General features: G+C 36.9%; 3 protein-coding genes across 3 annotated transcripts; 1 reads left to right on the plus strand and 2 right to left on the minus strand.

Moving 5' to 3' along the window:
* The first annotated feature begins 409 nt into the window (after positions 1-409).
* LOC139125839 (guanylate-binding protein 2-like) lies at positions 410-11279 on the plus strand. Its single transcript, XM_070691938.1, has 11 exons — positions 410-497; positions 1221-1325; positions 4557-4832; positions 5329-5536; positions 5815-6007; positions 6607-6886; positions 7468-7763; positions 8730-8990; positions 9454-9573; positions 9725-9784; positions 10169-11279. Exons 2-11 carry the CDS (start codon positions 1313-1315, stop codon positions 10388-10390), a joined length of 1929 nt encoding a protein of 642 aa, XP_070548039.1. The 5' UTR covers positions 410-497; positions 1221-1312; the 3' UTR covers positions 10391-11279.
* Positions 11280-16659: 5380 nt separating this feature from the next.
* Positions 16660-23276, minus strand: LOC139125990 (uncharacterized protein PF3D7_1120000-like). The gene is made up of 9 exons (XM_070692060.1): positions 23001-23276; positions 22023-22230; positions 20934-21123; positions 19797-20075; positions 19200-19498; positions 18436-18708; positions 17992-18084; positions 17372-17431; positions 16660-16968 (listed from the first exon to the last, which is right to left on the minus strand). The coding sequence occupies exons 4-9, from the start codon at positions 19843-19845 to the stop codon at positions 16756-16758; spliced, it is 987 nt and encodes a 328-aa protein (XP_070548161.1). The 5' UTR covers positions 19846-20075; positions 20934-21123; positions 22023-22230; positions 23001-23276; the 3' UTR covers positions 16660-16755.
* LOC139125716 (guanylate-binding protein 2-like) lies at positions 19845-23624 on the minus strand. The gene is made up of 5 exons (XM_070691816.1): positions 23621-23624; positions 23001-23276; positions 22023-22230; positions 20934-21123; positions 19845-20075 (listed from the first exon to the last, which is right to left on the minus strand). Exons 1-5 carry the CDS (start codon positions 23622-23624, stop codon positions 19845-19847), a joined length of 909 nt encoding a protein of 302 aa, XP_070547917.1.
* Positions 23625-24148: the final 524 nt, after the last annotated feature.

Raw genomic sequence — 24148 nt, forward strand, 5'->3', positions numbered from 1 at the left:
TCTCTCATTTGACGGTAGGGGCAGTGTGTTCGCAACGTCGGAAAACGTTATCATGGTAAACGAAGCACCGTCCGTTTTAAATTAGGGCACTACATGTATTAATATTTTACTTACCGATAATTTATGCGGCACTGGGTGACCTAGTTAAACTGTAACCACGCAGACTTTATGACCTTGCTCTATTGTACGAGATGATTAGTTGATCTAAAGTGAAAATGTCAGTTTACAAAAACCTCGAGACCCGGAATAAGTTGATAGCACTAAAATCCGAAAGCAGTGGCCTCCAATTTATTACTGTATGTTTTTCCAATTATTTGTAGCAATGTTAAAACGCATTCCAGGTGCTTCTGTCAAAGAATCAATGCCACGCCTACTGACACATCCAACACTGTTAGGCCCATGTGGACACATAAATCTTCTGCTTGAGTCGTCGGTTTGGAAGTGCGGCGCCGTTGGCAGGAGAAGGTGTATGGTCTGCGATCTACGCTGAAAATTACGTGAGTACACAACTTCAGGCTCGCTTTTTCTTTCTAAACACAAGTTTCATCTTGTACAGCTGATAAAATGTGTGGAATGATATATCTGCAAACACAAAGCTGGCGCAAAGTGGCACTCGTTAATGCATCGACTGTATTCGTAGTTCCAGCCTTCCAGTAATTGCTGCTCGAGAACGAATGCAACACGCATAAAATATACGACTGTCTTTAAACGACACATTCGGTTTTGACTATTCTTGGGAACATTTAGCTTTAAATGTATGGTGTAGTATTATATTCTGATCGAAGTAATTGTACCATACAGAAATCGACAAAGATATTGATGACCAAGGGCAAGATGTGTCATTCATAGAATTTTACATGACGTTTGTACAGTTAAAGGGACAAAGTAGCTCTTTGGTGACCTCTTAGTGACGTCAAGAAAACGTGGAATACTTAAGTAAAGGAAAAAATGCTGACTGTACATAACTGCAATGGTGTCAAAAATAATCTCTTTGTTGAATACAAATAAATGATTTCGTTTTTTACCTTTACGCAAGTTGGGTTATTCCTCTTGAGACGCTCTTTCCCATGACAAGTAACCATTGCCACAAGCAAGAAAAAACTGATATACATATCCATACATTTAATAGAAGTACAGCGATGTTTGATGTGTTGTGGTAGAAGTGTACAATGTCCTGCAGCGGACTCATTTCCAACATTTATGACAACTTGTCTTTCTAGGAATGCTACAAGTCACCGACGCATCGTAGACCATAGAAAAGTTTGACTTTTGAACAACTGTTGTTCAATCACTCGGTATCGAAGTTCCAATAATGAGCAAAAAGAGTGAGTATTTTCATGTATGATTTAATAAATACACAGATACGAGAGGGCGCCTTTCGGTTAGAGTGTAATTCAGTAAATTCTCAATGGATTCAAAATCACAGTGTACGGCACCCAGACCTTGCGAAGACATCAAAGTCAAAACAGCTGGGTTAAATTCCTACCCTTAAGGTAGTATGCACCTCGAAAATGAAAGACTTTTGCTCAAACATTCCCCAAGGAATCTTTCAACCATTCTCTTTCAAAATCACGAATAAAATCGACGGTCATTTTGATACCATAGAAATACATTACCAAAGATTTACGGATATTTGAAATTTTGATTGGCCGTCATCCCGGTACAAATTCTATGGAGCAAAATAAAATTTTGGATTCCTGAAAACGTTGGAAAGTGATTTTTTTTCAAACAAGAAGAGCTGTAAAATGATCCCCCACTACTATAGGTAGATCAGCAAGAGAAGTGTAATTATTTGAGAGTCTGAATATTTGTCCCATAGGCGCATTTTGCCTTGAAAAGACTGATTCAATAAGCGATCTACAGACGTTATAATTAATCTGGCTGTGACCCCCAGCACGCTGTACAGTTCATGAAACACTTACGCGCTGACACGCACTATCATGCATCGCTCAAATCGTTTATCAAAGCAATGGGTCATCGCTTTACTGGGCTAAAGATAGCCTCTCCACCAGCAGAGCTATCAACCCAGGTTAGAAAATCCAGTAAATTCTTGACGGGATTCGAACTCACAATGTATGGCACCTTGTCGCCGAGAGAAGACAACACAGTCAAAACCGCTCAGCTAACCTTAAGCGGTTGTGCCTGGGCAAGCAGCCAGGTACTTCAATGTAACGCCACCTCTGACATTCAAGATAGAACCGACAATTCAGAATATGTTATGTAAACATTAACAGCATATTAAACTAGTGACATTAATCTGCCTTATGTCATCAAGACATACCAATCATGTTGTCTGTTGGCACCTAAACAGTGTTTGGAACTCGTCTGAGATTCCGAGAAACATAATATTCTGTTACGGATTTACTACACCGACTATAGCTGCTAAAAACAGTTCACGAGATGCTTCCGCATATAATGCACTCATCATTCTTAAATTGACTCGTTTAAGAACAAATAGCCATGCATTCAAAATACAGTGATTAAAAATTTATTCAACTTGGTTGACACCAAGGCATTGTTCGGTAGACCGTTGTCGGTCGAGATAAATACACACCTTGTCTATTAATGCACTCAGCCTTTTGTGAATCAGTGTATCGTTCTCTTCTCTGCGTCACCAATGTTGTCTGTGACAGTATTATGGTGGCATCTGCACATCAGTAATGACCGTAGAAGGGGCCGGAGGAAAGAGTAAATTCGTCAGCGGTGGACGTTTGTCTCCTGGTTTGCAAGCGCGTGATTTTGGATCAAAAGTACTATATACTAGTAGAGTCCAGTACTTTGGACAAAACCACACATTTTATCAAATCTTTTTGACCATTCAAAAGTCTACATGAGGTGAAATATGGAAAGGAGAGAGTCAAAACCGAGATGCATATGTTTATTAGATTCCTGTAGCAGTTTCTTGTTTTGAGCTTGTATCTGGCTTTGCATCACTTAGTATAGACTGTATGTCAGGCCTGTTGCATTGCATGGCCACGTTTGAGAATTGCCGAGTAGGCAAGTGAGTAAACTGACATTATCGTGTCCAATATATTACTCGATTGTGACCAGTTTGTTTCATATATGCACTCGCTATCGCTCGTGGATATATCGTGAACTGGTCAAAATCTCGTGGCATACCCTCGCTTGGTGTGCTTTATTGCTAAATATAGTACATAATTCTTACAACAATTGAGATTTTCTTTGACCTACTTTTATGTATCACAACAGCTAAGAGCACAAGATGTTTCGTTGAAATTCAATATTGACCACAATGGGAAAAGATGAGAAGATCAGGGATGCCCTCGGATGACCCCTACCTTCCTGTGTCTCTAGCTGTCCCTAGCAGCCAAGGAATCCAATTGAGGCCTTTGGCTAATGCTGTTTTCATCCTTAATTTCATTATTTTTGTATTATTCTACACATAACATTGCATGTTGACATGTTACTTTGCCAGCCTTATTGTACATTTATTACAAAATCAAAATAAACTGAAAACAAATTATGTTCTCCAGAACTTTTGGGTCATTTCAGCTAAAATTTTGCTCATAATGTCCTCAGTCTGAGAACTGAAAAAAGTGCTGAAGGTGTTTCAATTGGGTGTGCGGTTCTTTGGCCGTATTTGCATTTACAACAAAATCATACTTAATCATGAAATTAAATTAGACCTTTGACCTAATTTCACATATCTCGACAACCACTTGGGCCAGAGGTTTGGTTTTGGTTGGATATCAGCTAGCATGAGACTACAGTTTTACACCATGTTTTTGAATGCCTTCGATGACATTGCTTTGATTCAAGTTTGTGCGCGATGTGTGATAGTGAGTATTTGAGTACGAATGCTGAATGAATTCTATAGCGTTTGGAGGGGTCGCATTCAGAAGAAATATAACAACTTAGCTTGATTATTGAAGCATTCTTTTTTAAAGGAGGGGATTAGGCTGAGCGGTTTTGACTGCAAAGTCTTCGCTAGTCGACTGGTTGCTGGACATTGTGAGTTCGAATCCGATCGAAAATTTACTGCATTTACATATCTCAGTATCCGCAACGGCTGGAAGTATAGTTCTGGTAAGAAATTGACCGGTATGAAACAATAATATTTCCACAATGTTGAAGATGACCTTGATGACCTTTGACCTTATTTCATCTACCTGGCTAGATGTTAGTTGGTTTTGAATATTGATCAGAATGGAACAATATGTGTACAATTTTTTGCTATAACCTTTTCCGACCTTTGACCTACATTGGCAAATGTCAGCATTAACAGCAAGTACAGATTTGGTGTTAAGTGATATGAGGTGAATTTTCTCTTTTATTAATGAGTAACCGCATCGATTATGTGCACAACTAATTAAAGGTTATTTGCCACGGAAAAGTATATAGCCTGAATTGGTTCCACAATTTGATTAACATTAACCTACTGATGGGTAATTCAGCAACTGGTACCCTCACACTTTCAATATTTGCTTTGCCATTTTAAACAAAAACACATTCCGTCAATAATCACGCTGCAAAAACCAATTTAAAGTCTTTTAATATTTGGTTTTAAATTTTTTATCTTTCACCACTCATTTCAGACGAGAAGCCTCAATGTATTCCACTGTGTTACCCTGACAACTACAAGTGGGACAAAGTCAAGGGTAAGCTAGTTGAGAAGAAAAAGAGTCGAGGGCTGCTTGTGGTGTGCGAGGACGCCCTGGAAATAATACGGTCCATCGACGGTCCAATATGTCCGGTTGCTATCACTGGTCCTGCTAGATGTGGCAAATCATACATAGCTAGTCAGCTGATTGAACCAAGAACAGACAAATGCGTATTTGAAACGTCAGCAAAAATGAAGCCTCAAACGATGGGTTTGTATTAATATCTGCTATGTACGTACGCTAATATTTAACAACATTACATCAACAAGGCGGATAATAATGTAACAGACTTTTCTAAATGAGCTTGCCATCTCAATTAAGAATCCAACCACTTACAATTGTAGTCATTGCCGATCCTATCCATGGCAACCAGTCACCCCTACAGATGCCTTATCTTTGTCAAATGTAGAAATAAACTATTATTCATGCTGACAGTTCATAAATCAAAACCCGAACTGTACACGATGTTTCAAGCTAAGCTTGCGTCATGCATAGTCGTGTGACAACAATCAAAATGAAATCAATTCATGAGATCATGAAATATTGATATTTGCTAGCACAGAAACGTTAGGTCAATCATCTTACCGGCATGATTTTTTTCAGCGAATTATGCAAAACCATTTAGTCAATATTCTACTCTATATGACTGCTGATATCATGTACAAAAGTTATATGATAGGTATCATTTAATACTTTTATCTAAAAGGGATATGGATGAGTACAGATGTGTTCAAAAAGACGCTGTCAAACGGAACAGAAGTTACTGTCATTATCCTGGACACAGAGGGACTTGATGCATACAGCGCTCATAAAGAAGACGATATGCTTATGTTTGCTTTGATGGCCTTGATGTCGTCTGTATTGGTCTATAATAACAAAGGATCCGTCAATGCAGAGGACATTAATAAGCTCAGGTGAAGTAATGATTGGGAGAGAAGAATGAGATAGAAAAACAAGATTTTAAGACGACTAGTATACAAAACGGCCTACCAATGTCAGTGTTTGTCAACAATGAGTATAGAGACATAGTGACACAGAATCCTCTTTATTTCTTGTGGTCAGTCTTTGGTGAAAATCTGCAGGTGTCTTTGTTTTTTTTGAAAATGCACTTGACATTTCGGTATGGCGAACGCTATCAACAATTCAGTGTTCTCTCGTTTTAGTTTTTATTTTTGTCCTATTTGTTTTTTAGCTGGATAAGTAAACTCAACAAGGTGTTTAGGTGGAGAGGCGATGGTCAAAAGGCAACAACCCTACTGGAAAATGAATTTATAAAGTTCTTTCCAAATTTCATGTGGCTCCTACGTGACGTTACCATGTCATTCATGCTGACCAGAGACGATGAAGATGTGGAAGTCGACTTCAAAAATTATCTATTGGAAGAGGTACGTCTCATGCTAATATTTTGTCACTAGAACCTAACAATTTGTCGTGATATTTAATGTAATGTTTCAGCTTTCTTACAGCAGTCACATTTCTACCATAGACTTAACATGCTACCAAACCATTTCTGCATTGACTAATATACGCTAAATATCTGCGTATTTGTTCTCGTATTCATTGACCGAGTAGAACAAAATGTAATTTTCGTCCCCTTTTTTCCATTGTGTCTGTATAGCCTTTGATGAAGGTCGTCCGTTTACGTCCGAAACGTTAGGAAGAATAAACATCTATTGTATAGTAGCAGATGGGTCTTGTCAACTATTTTTCACACCTCATGTATCCATTATCTAGAAGTACCCGCTGCAAAAAAATTTCACATATGGACTGTGGTTGAACTGACCCACTTGATATTCACCACTGCTAAATAAGTTGTTGTATGATAAGCAAGTAGTGTCCCTGACGTTTTCTTGCATTGTCCTTGAAAATTGCGAAAGATGAGAAGGAGAGTCTCACTGACAAAGGGAAAAGCAAAAGGAGTTAAAACCCAACAGTTTAGCCTGAGTTTTGAAATACACCAGCAGCTCCTAACCTACTCTTTCAGGTATTGAAATTAGAGAAGGAAAGTATTATGACTGAGGCAAAGGTAAAGGAAGCCAATGCCACTAGGAGGGCATTGTTAAAGTCATTCCCAGTGTTTGATGCGTTGACGCTCCCCATGCCATCACTAGATCAGTCTGTGTTGAAAGATATGGACAAAGGAAAGAATCGCGGACGTTTAAACCAGGCTTTCCTGAAAGAAGTCGACGTTTTCATATCACATTGTGGCACACTAATGAAACCAAAGAAGGCCTGGCCGTATGTTGGTAACATCAATGGACATCGTAAGAAATATTTTGTATCTTATTGTTATAGCCAAAGTGATGACATTAAGGGTCTATCGTGACCGTGTTATATAGTTGAACCAAGAACTATCCTGTATAATTCTGAATAAATAATTCTTCAAACAGTTATTCAAAATTACAAATCTGGCCACTATATACAAAATTAAGACATTTCGTCGATATCAAACTCGATTGTAGGAAGCGAACTATGCTAATAATCGACACGAAGTCAAAGAAAATATACAGCTACTTTTGTTTGCAAGCTTAATTGGATGTGTACAGGTCTTTAATATAAATTATAAATTTTAGCTATGCTTCTTCACTAAATAACGTGTATTTTGGATTTATTGCTGAAATATGAATCACTTGCCATATTTTCAAATTTATAAATGACCCAATGCAACATAGATGCAAAATCAATTACGTCGTGTTGAATTCACAATTATTACATAGAAAGGATTTTTCTCATACCGAGGCAAATACATTATTGTTGGGATGTAAATCATGCTCAGCGATGTTTGCTTCACGTTCAGTGCATTTTTGCCTTCTTTTTTACTATTGTCCATAATTCGTTTCATTAGAGTTTACCAAAATGCTTCAACAGTACGTGTCCGGGTTTTCGAAGACAAAGTCAATCAGCGTGGATGCCGTTGTCACAAGTGTGATAGATGCCTTGCTACAGGAGGTGGTTGGTCTGGTGTTTGCTGACTACTGCATTGCTATGGACGAATATGCTAAAACAGCTCTCCCTTGTCAGAACTACGAGATCATCAATAAGCACAACAATTGTTTGTTCAAGTCAATGAGGAAATTTAAAGAAAAGTCAAAATACGTCAATGACGTCGGCTGTCTGGAAAAATATAGGAATATATTGAAGGTAGGCGATAAACTGTATATTTACCACATCACCATCATCATTATCATCATCATCATTATTATTATTATTATTATTATCATCATGATCATCATCATCATTAATCCCCGCAGGGTAAACCCACACAAATATATTGCCTCGGTCATATCCGTCCACTATTCTTTTCGGAGATGCTCGAACCAACTGGTTTGAACTTTTAAACAAGGCCAGGTGTCACATATGCATAATCAATTTGTGACGCGATCAGATCTGATATAAAAGACACTATTTTGTTTTTGCTATTTTATTTTTGCTATTTTGTTTCATATGATGCCTAGATTCATAGACATGCCTCTACCGATTTGCTTAAAGGGACAAACTCCGCCATTTTTCATGAATTTTGTTTGATACGAGATACTACTTATATTGCTTGACATGTTGAAAGATACTGAATGAATGGGTGACCATGCGTATATTCGACCCCAGTTTTAGACACGATACATGAAACCATCGCGAAAATGAATTAATGGTCATGACCATTAATTCATTTTCGCGATGGTTTCATTTAATTTGAGAACTTAGCAATATGCGACGTATTGTCAGCGCGCTGTAAAAATTTGGCAAATCCGGAGATGTTTACAGAAAAAAAGTATCTCAACTTGGCCCACAAGTGCTCCCAATTTTATTTTGTGATTCATTATGATTTACGTTTCAACTGTAAAGTTACGATACTTTGAGTTGTTAATCTTATTATTTATGTTCACGGGCATGTAAACAAACCGTTACTGTGCATTTGTGGTCAGTCACGTGGCTCACCTCCACCAATCAAAATGCGACGGGCAGGGCATGGTAATATAATAATGATTATATCAGGTATGCGATTACACGAGGTAGATTAGTATCTTGAAGAACCATTGATTATAATTCTTTGACAAGTAAATTTAAATGTTCTGACGTTTCAATTTACCATGCTTATTGATTCATCTCTAGGAACGGATGGTCCAATACAGCGACGACGGTGCTATGGTTATCGGCGGCTATTTACATACCATATTGAAAAAGAATGAAAAAGAGTCCTACACGTTTTGTAAACAGCTTGTTGACGAGCTTCTGGTGGAGAACGTGAAACCAGGAAAGAGCTACCGTCGACAATCATCATATGGATCGAGTGTGGACTTCATAAACGAACAGTACAAGGAAAGGGCACGTGGTCCTCAAATATGGCATGTGTATAAAACTGTACTAGCTGCGGTGAGTTACAATTTACCCTTTGTATTGCAGCTGAGTGGCTTCCAATCTGTGCTGTATCAAATGCAATGAATGTCTTCAATAGGGATGCAGCTTCTGAAAAGTCTGGTTTTGGTTTTCATACAGGAATAATCCAGTTCAAGATTCGTAATATTGACAAATAATGCAAAATTGCAGACAATTTTATACGGTTTTGAAACATTTACCAAATCCACTCAAAACGTGATTTAGTGGTCAAAATTGGCGAAATAACATTGTTCAAATGACAACATCTTTGCATATAGAGGAAGTGCTGAATGCAAAAACAATTACATAACACGTGTGCATCTACATTTCAGAACGTTTTGATGTACTGGCGAGAATGGTGTTACGATAATTTGATGCAGAACGATGATAGATAGTCTTACTCAATAGAATGCCATCTTGATGCGACGATTAAAATGCTCTCTCGACCAATTTCTTTTAGAAAATAGAAGAGATGTCTCGAGGCATATCCACGATAAAAGAAGACGGGGGTGTGAAATCTAAAACCAAGTTCGATCCTAACAAGAATCTAATTGAAAATGTAGCAGAAGAAGAAGAACGGGTAAGAAGCAAATACGGTTGTTTGGACCCTTGTATGGTTTGATTATTGAAAGAAACCAAAAATTGTAAGCAGATGTTTACAAATTAGCTTTACAGGTTGTTATATTGAATTACGGGAAAGTCTCTAATATCCCTTGGCCATATTTTGACAGGAAAGAGAGAAACTTAAAGAGCAGATGCTTGCTTTGAAAAAGGAAGAGGAGAAAACGATCGTAAGTATCACACCACATTAGACGTTACTGGTTTAACATATTCAAGTATATTGAAACAAGTATATTGAAATTACTTTCTTACTAACCTATATAGAGTTATTGTATACAGAACGGAAATTTATAGTCTATATGCGATAACGTATTGACAGGTTCTTCTTGTGACATACATGTTATTGAAGCCACACATGGATCAATGTATTGGGTCTTAATCCTTGCTTAGAAGAATTATCTTAGCGCATTTCTAATCGTTTACCCTACGAAATTGAAGTAAAGTTATCTAGACAATTTTGTTAGAAATATCCTGAATAGTTCCATATGCATTAAATAATTTTCATCGCAGTAAAATATTTACAACCGCTTGTACTTCATACTTCAATAAATCAGCGAGCCATGGTAGATGAAGACATTGTTGACGAGCAGAAGCAATCAGAGGCAGATTTTCAAGAAAGGAGTGCAGCTACAAAGGTTCAAGTAGAAACCCTCAAACGAACCCACAAGGACTTGGCAAAAGAACTGCAGCTCACAGTGGATAAGATGGGGCAGGAGAACAAGAAACGCGAAGAAGAATTGATAAGAAAAAGGGAAAATATGATGCGACAATCTTAATTTTTTTTTCACTGAACGAAAAGCCTTTTGTTAATAGTCATCCCTCGTGTAAGATATCTAATGGCACTTTCGATTCAACGCTTAAGTTTGTTTACAATGTCAAACCAAATTCCAGTGCTGCACACTCTATATATTTGAGCTTTAATATATTAGCGTTTTAATCCATTTTAGCTTTCAAAGAATAGAAAGACTTCTGATTAATTCGACATGTCATTCAACTTAGTTATTCAAACTTCAATTTGAAATTCCAACGTTTAACTCTATGACTTTAATGTGCTGGGGTAAAAGGACTCAGATTGGACACGCCCTTTTCAATCTATTTTGATCCTGGTCTTTCATCATCAACAAATGAAATATTTAGACTGTCGATTGTTATTTGTCAACAACTATTCATATACTATTTCTGAATTGATAACACTTTCTAAAAGTAGACACTTCTACTTACCTTTGTGGCTGCTGTTTTGTAATGAATGATTAGATAAGTCAAATTACAAAAGATGAGTGCAGGATTAAGCATCAGAAATCATATGTTCTCCAATATGGACATAGGGCTGGATTTGTTATTCCAATGCACTCCTAGACAGGTAGAAACTTACACAAGTACAAATACGCTGGAAATGTAACAGAAGAGAGTATTACCACCATCTGTGTCCTTTTAATTGTCTTGTTGCGTCCCACAATCAGAAATTACAAGCAGAATTTGACCTGAATGACAAAAATGCGTTTCACAAACAATGTCATTCAAATATATCCATTTCCAATTAAATGTTATAGTTTTAAAAGTATTATTTTTTTCTTTTAAAAGTTCATTGTCTAGGTGTCAAATGATATGGGACAGTTTTAAAAGACACATCGTAATAAAATATATGACAATCGTCACATGCAAATGAACAATAAAGTATGTATGTATGTATGTATGTATGTATGTATGTATGTATGTATGTATGTATGTATGTATGTATGTATGTATGTATGTATGTATGTATGTATGTATGTATGTATGTATGTATGTATGTATGTATGTATGTATGTATGTGTGTTTGTGTGTGTGTTTGTGTGTGTGTGTGTGCGTGCGCGTGTGTGTATGTACGTACGTACGTACGTATGTATGTTTGTGAACATTTATGTTTGTGAACATTTATGTTTACAGAGAAAATAATTTGCAAACAATGGAGGAAAAGGGTAAAAAAAAACAGAGAGTAAAATATTCTAATTTGGCAAAACTTGATTAGTAAATCCCTGAGACCACGAGTTTGAATATGTTTTGACCAAAATGAGCAAATGAACCAAAAATTCCAAAATATGTTTTATGTAAATCCCTTCACCAACGGAACGAAACTGAATCCCATCATCCTTGGCCACATGACGACTGATGGAAAAAAACGACGTACTAAATCTTTCAGTGAAAAATATTTTTGAAGAACGTTGAGGAAAAACGAGAAAACAATTCTTAAAATTTTAACCTATGCAAATGTATTTTTCATTTTAAACTTAGCGGAAGGTTATTCTTAAAAAGCTACATATCAAATTTAAACCTTTCAGACAAGCGGTATAATGATGTAATGCTTCGACAAGAAATTCTAAATTCAGTGGCTTAATTAGCAATGCAAATTTCACAGCCATTATAGCAACTAAATATGTTTTTTCTCGGCAACTTAAAACTAAAGCTTAATTGTCATAGAATGTGCACTAATTTACATTTAAGGACATATATTGAGATAACTATTCAAAATATTGAAAAAAAACTCCTAAATCTCCCTATTTGCAAGTTTTATAGTAATTTTCATAAGAAAAACTTGTTCAGGGGATGTCAAAGTAAAAATATATCAGAGAGCTCTATCAAAAAAGGAATAATTCGACCAAAATGTGTGAAATTTGCCCAAAATATTCATATGTAAACCTCTTCAACCATTTAAAGTGCGGTCACACTGAGTGACTGAACGACCAAAATAAAAGCCACATTATCATCAATCTATGCTAATTTAAAAAGTCATGCTACTTATCGGATGTGTCGCGTTTGGTCCCAGAATCAAGTACTTTTGTCATTCTGAAGGCATTCACTGCTTATCAGAAAACGCAGATGTTTCAAAAACGTGTTTACTGAAGGACCATTCGACCCCCTTTTAAATGTCACGAAACTGCCAATCATGATAATTCAAATTTAGCACACGGCCCAGGCGATATTTACCTCAGCTGGCCGCAGTAAATACATCTAACGGACGTACAAGTGTAATATTCTTATGTAAATATTGCCAACACAGAAAGCTAACAAACGTACATGCACCAATTGAATGAACGATAAACGATTTCCTCTTTTTGGAGAATAAGGTTATCCTGAAGAGGACTATTTGGCATGTGGTTCTGATAAGAACCATTCATTGTTGTTCTAACGCCACCTGTGTCGGACATATGCGCCGCCCTAGGGATTAGTTTTCTGGTCGTAGCCGACGAGGTTCCCGACCAACATGCCCTTCTTTTCGTACGCCATTTCAGACGTTACATGCCGACGTCAATTGGTCAGTGATCGTATCATCGATTGAGTCTTCGGTATCTTAGGGGATGTGTCTATCTATATTTTTTTAAGTGCTACATTTCTTTTTACCAAAAGCAAGTGCTGCATATATGTCTGTTTTCGTTTATTCAGACTACGGGCCTCGCTACATTAGTCACTTTGTTTGTTTGCGTTGATCAGTCAATCTAACTTTCCTTTATCGAAAGGCTAGCCAGTCGCTCCGAATTTTCGCCACTGGATAAGCGTGGGAGGCCAAAACAGCAAAAAAAGAGTGGCGTCTTCAAGGGTATAGACTATTCTTGGCCACGAGGTATGGAGGTACTCGCTTTTGTTTTTCCTGACAGAGAGGTTAAAAAAACAAATTGCAATTGCAATATTCAAAATTTCAATATACATGAATGAAAAGCTGTTAGTTCTGTTTTTTACAACACAATAGCTGTGTTGTTTGCTCTACTGTATCAGACGCAGTCAAAGGTCACATTACTAACGTACATTCCGCCTCAATGACGTCACCCTGCATTCAAGCTACTCGCTGTCGCATCGCTGTAGCCGGCGTCGGTTGACCTGGCACAGTATGCTAATTTGAGCCAGGTTGTAGGACGCTGCCAGCACTGTCTATGTTGCTAAATAGAGGGTGGAAATTGTCTATATTTCATTCACCAATTTTAGTACCTTAATAAGGTATAGATAGGACAGTCATCATCCTGAAGTATATAACAAATCTGTTTTTCCCCTTGGCATTCACATTGGCTGTAGAGTCAAGAATAGTCTATATCCTTGAAAGACGGTACACTTTTTGTGCTGTTTTGGCCTTCTACGCTTATCCGGTGGCGATAATTCGGAGCGATTGGCTAGCCTTTCGATATTATCATAAAGTTGGAATGCATTTACTACGATTCTCCCGGCTAAGGATTAATCTTGTTCAGCGCTGGAGACCTGTGGAGGCGAGTCTCTTGTTCGCAATCTCCATTATATTGCGATAGACAGATGTAATTGAATGTTTCAAAGCCCTCCTTAGTGTGTAGCAGATAGTGTTTACCCTGCGATTAACTATCGTTTACCCATCGTTTAATAATGTGCGTCATCATTGACAAAATCCCCATTTAGCTCCCACGATTATGTATACTCCCGTTTAAATGAGTAGGTTCTCTATTAGCTCTATCTCTTAGCGAATTGACTACCAGTGCACAACTTTCAAAGGACAACAAACGACTAAAATCAAATCAAGCACTCAGTATATCAATAGCTACTAACGCGAGAGCTAGGGATTTAAGACTGCCCCTTTTATGATTTCTGAGCAGCACCCCAAGAGAAGAGTACAAAATTGAAGGAGAATGTCGAATGCTGGACACCAGAACGCCGGACAGCAACCAACCAAAATAAATTATAGTTCTGACTTATAGTTTGCTGACCATCGAGCTAAACAGCAGTGCGTCAAGTTTTAAACCAATGTTCATGTCATGTTAATAGCTATTAAGATAAACAGGCTGTCTGTCCAGAATTGTATTCAGCTTGCGCTTCTATTTATCTTACACGTGTTGCGCCTGATTGTCGCAACAGTCTATAGCTCCTCATCATTCTCAATTGAAATCAATAAGCTTGACCAATGATTTGACTGTTCTCTTTACACACCATTAGCCATCTTTCATCTGCTTTCGTCGCGATCGGTTGAACGTTGACAGCTACCTCATTTTAATGATTTCAGTACACCCGTAGAAAACTTCACTGCTTCGTTGAACCTCGATTGTCCATTGTGGTCCTCATATTACTACTTGTAACTAATTTGGGACAATTAGATCTTCATATTATTCAAATTTCTCAAAAGTGCGAGGTGCAATACAGCTGAATGTTGTAATATAGCAAATTACTCATATAAGCAAGTGTGTAACTTACATAGAATATCAGATGAGTAACATTTGCAGATGAGCTCTCATTTGCTGGTTAAAGCGACCTTACTTCACCATCCAATTATCCCATATTAGTTCCAATCGTGTTTTATATAATTTGTATAAAATAAATTATGTACAATGTTTGGAAATCTACACATGACTTCAATATGTTTTAATGAAAATACACCAGAGAGATTAAAATATTAATCAGTTTATTTATATCAGACACACCACAGATTAAGATATTTATCAGCCTTTTTAAGATGATAAGCCTCATTCCCATTTTATCTGGTAAACACAAAATTCAGTTTTGGACACAAATTGCTGAGATAATTGTTATTAATGCTACATGGTAATGAAAGCGCTTTGAATGTTACGCATTAATTGAATGATGAGACGCTACTAATGGAAAATAAATTTGACATTGCTTGTAGACCAGAGATGCAACAGTGATAACTTTTTATAAAGCCTGTCTCTGTGATTGAAACGATATGTACATTATGACAGGACCTGCTATTTTGTAGTTTAAAAGCGTCGATACTGTGTAAGATTCGAAATCATTCAATTTGAAACATTGATCTATAATTCAATCATGGTATAATAATGATAATTCATGTTATTCGTGTATTGATGTTTTTTGTCAACTTTGGCCAATTCAAATCAAAAGGAAATCATCTCTGCGCTCCGAGGCTGACTAAAAACAAACAAGCAACACAGAACAATTTAAAAATTTGAAAAAGCTACATTTAACGGAACTTTCTTAACATGAACATTTGTTTTTGGTAAAAATCTTGATATGGTGTGCATGGACATTAAAAGTTGTATATTTCAGAATCCAAGGAATAAATGATCAAGACATTTTCAATAAAACATTTACTGACACATTACAAGGTTATCGTAACACGCACAGACAGATAAATTATTAAATGTGTATTGATGTGACAGTTTACAGATACAGTAATCTCACTGTACTGTGACAGTGTAATTATAAAATACAGAAAATCACAACGTCACAAGCTAAAACATAAATAGTCGAATCAAATCGAACATCTTCATTTGTCAACGGAATTTACAATAGAATTGAACTACATTACACCCGTGGCCACTTTAGTGTTAATCTAGGCTATTTGATAAAGACAGAAATTTGCTTGTATAAAGACAAAACAGGTCCTGCCAAGGGTTGCAAATGAGAGCCAACGATTGCCCCCCCCCCTGTTAAAAATTGAGACACAAGATACCACCTGCATTCATGAAAGCCTCTACTCGATAATTAGTTTATTGAGGCAACACACTTTTATGAGCTCACTGATATAGCATCAAGTAAAATTGTATGTCCCTTGCAGACAGTGTGTCTGGGGAAATTGAAAAAAACAAGACTTAAACATGGACCAGTGCATGGTAATGTTACATTGTATGGCAATCTTGAATACAGGGTGCCAATCGTAAACTCTCATTTACAGCCCGAGACAGAGTTAGTTTTGCCTTTGTACAAGCAGAATTTCTGTCTGTATCAAATAGCCTCGATCAACACTAAAGTGGCCACGGGTGTATTACTCGACACCGAATCTCAGTATCAAAATAAAAGACTTGCGTAAAATATATACAGTGTTCAAAGAAACTAATTTCGATTCACTATGTTGAATATAAATCTATAATTACATTGCAAGCCCACTGCTAACGCAAGCGAAATATATTCAATTTACTGATAGGTTGAATTAAAGTGTATGCTGTTCTTTTTTCACTGTAAAGGGGATATGATTTTACACTGAAAAGTGTAAAAATTAACTCGTTTTTGTTCGAGTATGGTTACAAAATAAGTTCCTCTCGATGACCATCGAAGAATTATATATTGGCGTGTATCTGAACAGTTGCATAGCTCGCCTTGGAGAACGGATAATATGAAATATGTATCTACATAGTATACCGTACTTCGATAGTAGTTTCTCGTGCATCCATCCGTGTATTTAGGTCGTCTTTTCTTTCTTTCCTTTCAACTCTTCCTTCATTGCCTTACTTTCTTTTTCCATGTGATCTCTGACGAGTTGCAATTCTTTCGCCAATTCGGCGTGTGTTTGCAGCAGCTGACTGATTTGAGTCAGTATGGCAGTGCTGTTTTCTTCAAGATCGGCGGCTATCTGGTCCTGTTGCTTGGTAATGTCCTCCTTCATAGTAAGGCGCTGTGGATGTGGAGAAGATACATTTGGGTGTATTTCTTTCGTTGACGGAAGGTACACATTACTAAATATTAATATAAAGTCAAGCAAAATATATTGTCGTGTAAGATAGTAAATACTGTGAGCTTCAATAAGGAATGGGGCTTCAGAAATTCTCTGAAAAATATGCAACAATGAATGAATACACTGTGAAATATTTACTTTCACCTCTACGGATAAACCCAGTTATATTAAGGAGCAAATGTTAAAAGCTTGAGGTGTGACTTTGCTGCTACGTCAGTTATCACATTCGATGGATTGGCACTCTTGCTGGAAGCAATGGACATGGCTGTACATGTGAACTGAATCATGAAAATAAAGTCAGAGACAGGGTCAGGGCAGAAAATGTTTAAAAAGTTATATTTACGAGAGTTTTCTTTTCCTCTTCCTTCAGATTTGACATCTGCTCTTCCTCTTTCTCCTTTTCCTGTTGCCGAATAAGGAATATAACACGTGTCAATTTAACTACTTAATTACAACAAGATGCTTCGGAACTTAGTATACAAGCTGGTTTTTCTGTCTATGTTTTATCTAGCCAAAGGGTCCTGATGGACGGAGTGGCGATAAAATTTGCAGAAAAGTTACCTTTAGCGTAACCATTATGTAAAAATTCCCTGCTGACATATATGCGTAATATATAACAGGAAAGTTAAAGTTGTATCTTTAAAATACATAAGAATATTTGAGTAAAATTGTTAGTCCAATTACATAACGCCCATAACTTGCTCCTTTCTGTAGTAGTAAAGGTCCTGATATTTCCACCAACAAACAAATTCTTTATCACTTTACGTCAGCAGAAAGATATTTAAGATGAATTCAAATTTCTTTCGCTTTCCTGTTTCTGTATATAATATAGCAACATTTCACTTAAAAGCGTAGTTTTTGGTTTATGTATTATTTTCTATAAAAAACTCATCGATAAGTTTGAATGTCAATGTCTCCCTCCCTGTTTGATCGAAGGAAACTAATACGACATGAGAACGTTACCTTCCCCTCTTCCTCCTCAGCCTCCTTCACATACGGTGCATCTTCTTCATTTCCATCAGCGGTTCGCGCAGCCGCAGAAAAGATAGTTATTTTCTGAAATATGAAATTTTGTATTCATATTAGCGCTTGCTCTTGGTAAAAAACATATTATCAAGCACTGACCTTTGGTTATCATTACGTGATTTTGAGCTTAAACAGCGCAGGAAAACAGTATCTGCATTTCGCACATATCAACACTCGATGTCTCTTTTCATCGCGATGATTCAATGACAAAAGTTCTGTAACGGATTTGCTAGTAAATATACGATAACTGTGAATGAGTGAAGAATCAGCTAAATATTAGTTACCGTCATTCTGAAAGCAAACAGTACTTTGTATATAAGTAATTGTGCCATGTTGTTGACGGTATAATGGTTTAGAGTGAACTCAATACTGGTGACTTACATCTGCTAACTCTTTTTTGTACACTTGCCAGATATGTGGACCACGTGCTCGTCCTTTGTATTCTTTTTCGATTTCGCTAATTTCCCTGTCAACGTCTATGGAACGTCTAACATCTTCGTTTTCACACTTGCTTATTAAAGGTTTGAGTTTGTCTTCAAACAACTGGTCGACAATTTTTTTGCAATACTTATCTGACTCCTTGACGTTCGACGATAGTAAATTTTTCAGGTGTCCGCCTACCAAGCCACCTGCTGCGTACACAGCGATCCTTTCCTTTGCGGAGAGACAAAACAAGTCAGTTGACGTGAAAGGACACAATTCTTAGCAAAGTCAAACAGTATTATGAAGGCCAGTATACGCCTCTTGGCATATCTATTACATAATACAAAATCACAATAGAAATGATGATCGATGATGCTTGATTTCCCGAGCAGTACACGTTCTAGCCAATGAAATGCGAGGCATCAATAGCGATGTACAGATGTATCCTTATTGCACCCTTATGAGTGATTAAACATCATACTGTCAGTTAAAGAAAACAATGAAAATCAGCAGGAAAGATTCAAGCTAATGTTTTTTTATCGGTGCTTGGGGCTAAATATGTCTAACTGGTTCATTTTAAGACGAATAAAGGTGTCTGAAAAATGTGAATAAAATTATCAGATAAAATCAGATAAATTCCGATGGACATTTTCTGCAAGTGTAGCAGTCTAGTTTTCTTTGAACATGCATACAGCCGAATCACAGAATTACTAACATCTTACCAACAGTTTCTTCCTGTGCATATCCAGAAGAGCGGAATCATTTATGTACTTGGATTTGACATTGAAGTACTTGATCACTTTTGTGAGACAATCGTTGTGTTTGTAGATGATCTCGTGGTTTGGGCAAGGGATAACTGACTTGCTGAAATCGTCCATGCTGCTGCGGTACCTATGGAACGCCTTCTCTTGAACGTCGTTGAGAAGGGTTTCAACCACCTTAGAACCGACCGAGTAAATGTTGAGGACACCACCAGACGACGAGAACTCTGACACGTATTCTTTGAGCAATTCTGCAAATTCTGTAAGCGTCATTTAGAAAATATACAATAAGACCAATTACTGTATATAATCAAATTATCATGATAACAAGCATATTTCGCCTACGCTTTGATCAAATCATTAATGTTTTGTGTATCAAGATAAGGCAAGTTTCTTTCATTCAATATCTCTGACAAGTATAGAAATCCCACGTGAACATACATGTAAATCTGTGCATTCGACAGATTTTATTCGTACGAAGTTTAGAAATCATAGGCTCATATCATCTAATGTTGGCAACGTATTAACGTACACCTCACCAGTACCAGACTGACTTACGTTGTCCATGGATGTTCCCGACGTAAGGCCACGCCTTCTTGGGCTTCATCAGAAGCACCAGACGATCGAGGAAAGTATCAACCTCCCCAGGAAAGTTTGACTCAGGCTTTTGCGATTTTCCCCTTTGTCCATATTAGCCAAAACATCACCATCGATGGATGGCGTAGAAAGTTTGACAGCATCAAACACAGGGAAAGATCTAAGCAAAGCCTTTCGATGACTATTGTACTCCCTAATTCTGTCAATGCTATCTCCAGTTTCTTCCTCCATCTTTAATACCTGAAACGAAAATAAAATAAAAAGTAAAATACTGCAGCCCTCTATGAAAATGGTTTTCAAATCTCTAGCATAACACATAACATTTCTAACGGAATGAAGGAAACGATTACATCAGTCACCAATTATTGCGTCACAAACGAGTCATTACTCATTGTATTAGACGTGAAGAAGATATAGACTATGCGGTTGATATCACGCGACATTGCAAAAGAATTCATCACTCAAGCAAATCACATCACAAATAACATCCAGGATTTTAATTTTAATACACAATATAAGGCCTACTTCATCGCTAAATAAGGACATGTTTCATAAAGTGTACTTTTTTCTAAATTTCTAATTCCGTTTGTATTTATCTGCAACAAGTATTGTCTTCTGTTGGGTTTGTTCAATGTTATTATCCTATTATCCTCAATTTAATTATCCTTACGTGATCGTAATGAATCTCGATATGTGAGAAGAGCCGTAACTCAAAAGTCACTAACGATTAAATCATCATCATCATCACCACCGTTGACAACTCTGTCATTTAACGTCTGCGAAATAATCATCGACAGTCGCTATGTTATGGCATTTCACTTCGAAGTACAATGCTATCAGAGTCGTATTTTACTTGATTGATAGAGTGCAGTCAGGAGAACATCTCACAGGTGCCATACCCTCGAATGCATTTTCAGTTGTCGTTCAGAAAAATTAAGAATGAGTTATCATAATCTTAATATCCATCAATTATTCAGTTTTTGCAAAACAACGTTGGGGAATGCGTCTGTTTGTTAGTTATTATGCCATACATACAACTTTTGTATGGCAGAGAAATCCGATGTAGGGAAACAGTCACCAGATAAATCTGTCACATACCTCTTCAAAGATGTACTCTTTTACATCTACTTCGATCTCTTTGTCGCCTCTTGTGACAGAAAATGTCATCGACACATCACGAAGAAGCCACATAAAATTTGGAAAGAACCTAATAAAGTCTTTGGCTTGTGACTTTGTGGTCTTCCCATCTGTGCCTCCGTGTATTACGTTGCCTAGTGTTCCAACCCAGCTACGGGTAGAAAAAATGTCGTCCGATTATCATGATTAATGGTACTATGCGTTGAGGAAGAGAAGATAATTTAATTTTTGGAAAATGATTTTTGTCGCTTAAGTTTTAAATTATTTCTTTAAGTTACGAGATGATTAGAGGCAGCAATTTGGGATGCGTGTATGCACGCATGTTTTGCTTTCTATTTCATAGTTTCAAATCGCCTTCGACGGAACAAATGTCAAAAATATATTTCATTATGTAACCAAAGACTATTGAGACTACTTACGCTCATCCAATGGTGTCATTTATTACTCAAAAGCTCCTGAAGCCGTACTTACTGTCTTGCGATCGTACGTTTACGACATTTGCAAAGGGTTTAATTTATCTTCAATAACAGACATCATCAAACCCTTCATTCTAAACGTTTAACATTTAATCCCAGTTTCGTGGAGTTCTTGCTCTCAGTATTAGCGAAAAGGCACCCTTATTTTGATGAAAACATTAAAATATGTTTGCTATTGATATTTCTGCTGAGTAGGCAAACATTCTATCATGTTTCCTTGGAATCATAATTGATTGAAACCATGGTATCCTGGTTGACGAGGTCATGTCATTATTAATCAGTAAGTCATTGCATCCCATCTATCATAGTTATACACAATGTGTTACTGTCCCCTCCTCTGAATAGTTTTGATAGTTGTTTTGAGTATAGATGTGCAATGACGTGACATGTGCATTTGTTGATATTGATTTCAAATAGAAATTTATGTTATGAAGGACATGTCATTATGAATAGACGAGTGCGGTATCGCGGAGCTCATGTACTCTGCAGGGTTATAATTTGAATATGAAACCAGAATAAGATATCAGTAAACATAGAGCCTCTAAATAATTTACATGTTCTACCGTCCACTCACCTTAATTTCTTGATATCTTCTCCAGTCATGGATCCTCTGCTGTTGTAAACAAGAACAGATGACAGCAGTGACATCAATGAAAATAGCTGCAAATCATCCTGGCTGTATGCATCGTAGGCACCCAGTCCCTCTGTGTCCATGATAACCACAGTCACTTCGACTCCTTTCCTCAGTGTCTTCTTGAACACGTCAGTGTTCATCCATATGCCTGACGTAAAGGAAATAAAGGTGAAAAACAAGACCAAGCATAGTGATCCTATCTTCTCAGTGATCTTTACTGATTTTTATGCAAATTGTCCGGCATTTAGTAAGAGTATTTCAAGTATGGCCGGTAGAGGTTGTCCAGTGCAATACATTAAACAATAGTTTGGTTTTACTATTCCATAGATCAAATGTTTCAAAGATTTAAAACCATGGCAAGTTTCTTCTCCTGTCTGACCATTTGTTTCATCCCCGGATATAATCCAAACACGATCTTGCATTGATGTGTTGATTATTTAGATCTCGTGCATACGGATTACAAAATCATCGGCGGTATTTCTCATGACTTTGCTTTATGAAGGATGTGCACAGAAGAACAATTGACGTTAAAATATCCAAAGGCAAAGCTTTAAGATAGTGTCTTGTTGTGTCGATGATAGAAATTGATCACTGAATGGCTGTGAAAGGTACTCAGAAACCCCTATTACTGTTGCCGATTTGGCAATCACGGGTTCCACTTACCTGTGTCAAATATCCTTAAAGGCCAGGGACTTCTTCCCAGGATCAAGTTTGTTTTAGTCTATAAGAGGATTATGGAGTGTCATAACCTATTGTTTTCCATTGAAATTGTAATCTAATAAGTAGCTTTCCCTGCGAGACAACCTGACGCCGATACAGGCCTTTAACCTTAAAATGTCACTTTGATTAATCCAGAAGTCTCTGCCACCATTCACAGAGTGCATGTCGACATGCAAATAACGATAGTAAAATACAAACCCATGGTCTGTGGTTGCATCTTGCTAGATGTTTGAAACACGCAGTCAAATGGTCTCGGTTCAATCAGCTGACTTGCTATGTATGATTTTCCACACCTAGCAGGACCAGTCACCGCTATCGGACAGATTGGACCATCGATGGAACGTAGGATTTCCAGAGCGTCATTACACACTACCAACTTTCCACGTTTCCTTCTTTTTTTGACGAGTATTCCCTTCTCCGTGTCCCATTCAAAGTTGTCTGGGTAACACAGGGGGACACTTGTGTGTGTTTTACCTAGAATGTACGAAAAATCACACCCAAATGATGAGTACGAATCCCTGTCTTTAAATGAACATTTGCAATGTCTTTGTAATGTCTTTTAGGAGTTTATTTTTTTATGTAAAATATATGTAACTATGCTCAGTGAAATTAGGCACATTTGAAATGCCCCGATATAATAGCTATCATTACGAGTTAAGGCACAATATCACAATGGGATATTCCTGGTCTCAAAGTGGTTATTCTTTTATTGCTTTTCCATATAATATTATTTTATGTAAAATGTTATGTAAATATTATTACAAGTTTAAAAAAAATCTTACAAATATTACTTTTTTGAGGTAAATTATAGTACTTACTCATTTTTTCTAAGACTCAAGCCTTTCCAAATTCTGAAATGAATCAAGATATCGATTTAAATACTCACCTTTGGAATCATAATATCAGTAGATTATTATTATGGAATAAGCATGTCATCTAAAGCAGACTCAGAGGTCTGAAAGACGTGAAGGTAGTAAAAGTGACTATATATGACTATAAGATAAAATGAGCAAACGTATACGAAGAGCACGAGTCAGTAGCAAAGGTGCAATAAGTTGAACAATGGACCCATTTGTTGGAAACCCCTCCATAGAGGCCGGTGTTTGATATTTTACTGCTGTATTGTTGCATTACACGTGTTTTACAACAGGTTCATTAATAGTAGTACGCTTTACAGAACAATCATATATATGTCATATCATTATATGTAGCAGGTTTCATCAACTTTTGCAGTACACTCAGAGTAAAATCACTAATTACAACACTTAATTTAATATGCATATGAGCTGTCTATTAATCTAGCACTGCTCAATGCTATAAGGGACAATTAGATATTTATCGATAAA

Source organism: Ptychodera flava, assembly GCF_041260155.1.
Source record: "Ptychodera flava strain L36383 chromosome 3 unlocalized genomic scaffold, AS_Pfla_20210202 Scaffold_26__1_contigs__length_13983176_pilon, whole genome shotgun sequence".
NCBI lineage: Eukaryota > Metazoa > Hemichordata > Enteropneusta > Ptychoderidae > Ptychodera > Ptychodera flava.

What these genes read in the sequence shown, in the direction of transcription:
- LOC139125839 (XM_070691938.1), top strand. An exon ending in AATGAAGCCTCAAACGATGG is followed by an intron (nt 4,833 to 5,328) that starts GTTTGTATTAAT and finishes TTTATCTAAAAG; the next exon opens with GGATATGGATGAGTACAGAT. An exon ending in GAGGACATTAATAAGCTCAG is followed by an intron (nt 5,537 to 5,814) that starts GTGAAGTAATGA and finishes TTTGTTTTTTAG; the next exon opens with CTGGATAAGTAAACTCAACA.
- LOC139125990 (XM_070692060.1), bottom strand. Translation starts at nt 19,845, where the DNA reads ATGAAGCCCAAGAAGGCGTGGCCTTACGTCGGGAACATCCATGGACAA. An exon ending in TGCACAGGAAGAAACTGTTG is followed by an intron (nt 18,709 to 19,199) that starts GTAAGATGTTAG and finishes CTCTCCGCAAAG; the next exon opens with GAAAGGATCGCTGTGTACGC. An exon ending in CTGAGGAGGAAGAGGGGAAG is followed by an intron (nt 17,432 to 17,991) that starts GTAACGTTCTCA and finishes ATTCGGCAACAG; the next exon opens with GAAAAGGAGAAAGAGGAAGA.
- LOC139125716 (XM_070691816.1), bottom strand. An exon ending in GATGCAACCACAGACCATGG is followed by an intron (nt 22,231 to 23,000) that starts GTTTGTATTTTA and finishes CCTTTACGTCAG; the next exon opens with GCATATGGATGAACACTGAC. An exon ending in GAAGATATCAAGAAATTAAG is followed by an intron (nt 21,124 to 22,022) that starts GTGAGTGGACGG and finishes TTCTACCCGTAG; the next exon opens with CTGGGTTGGAACACTAGGCA.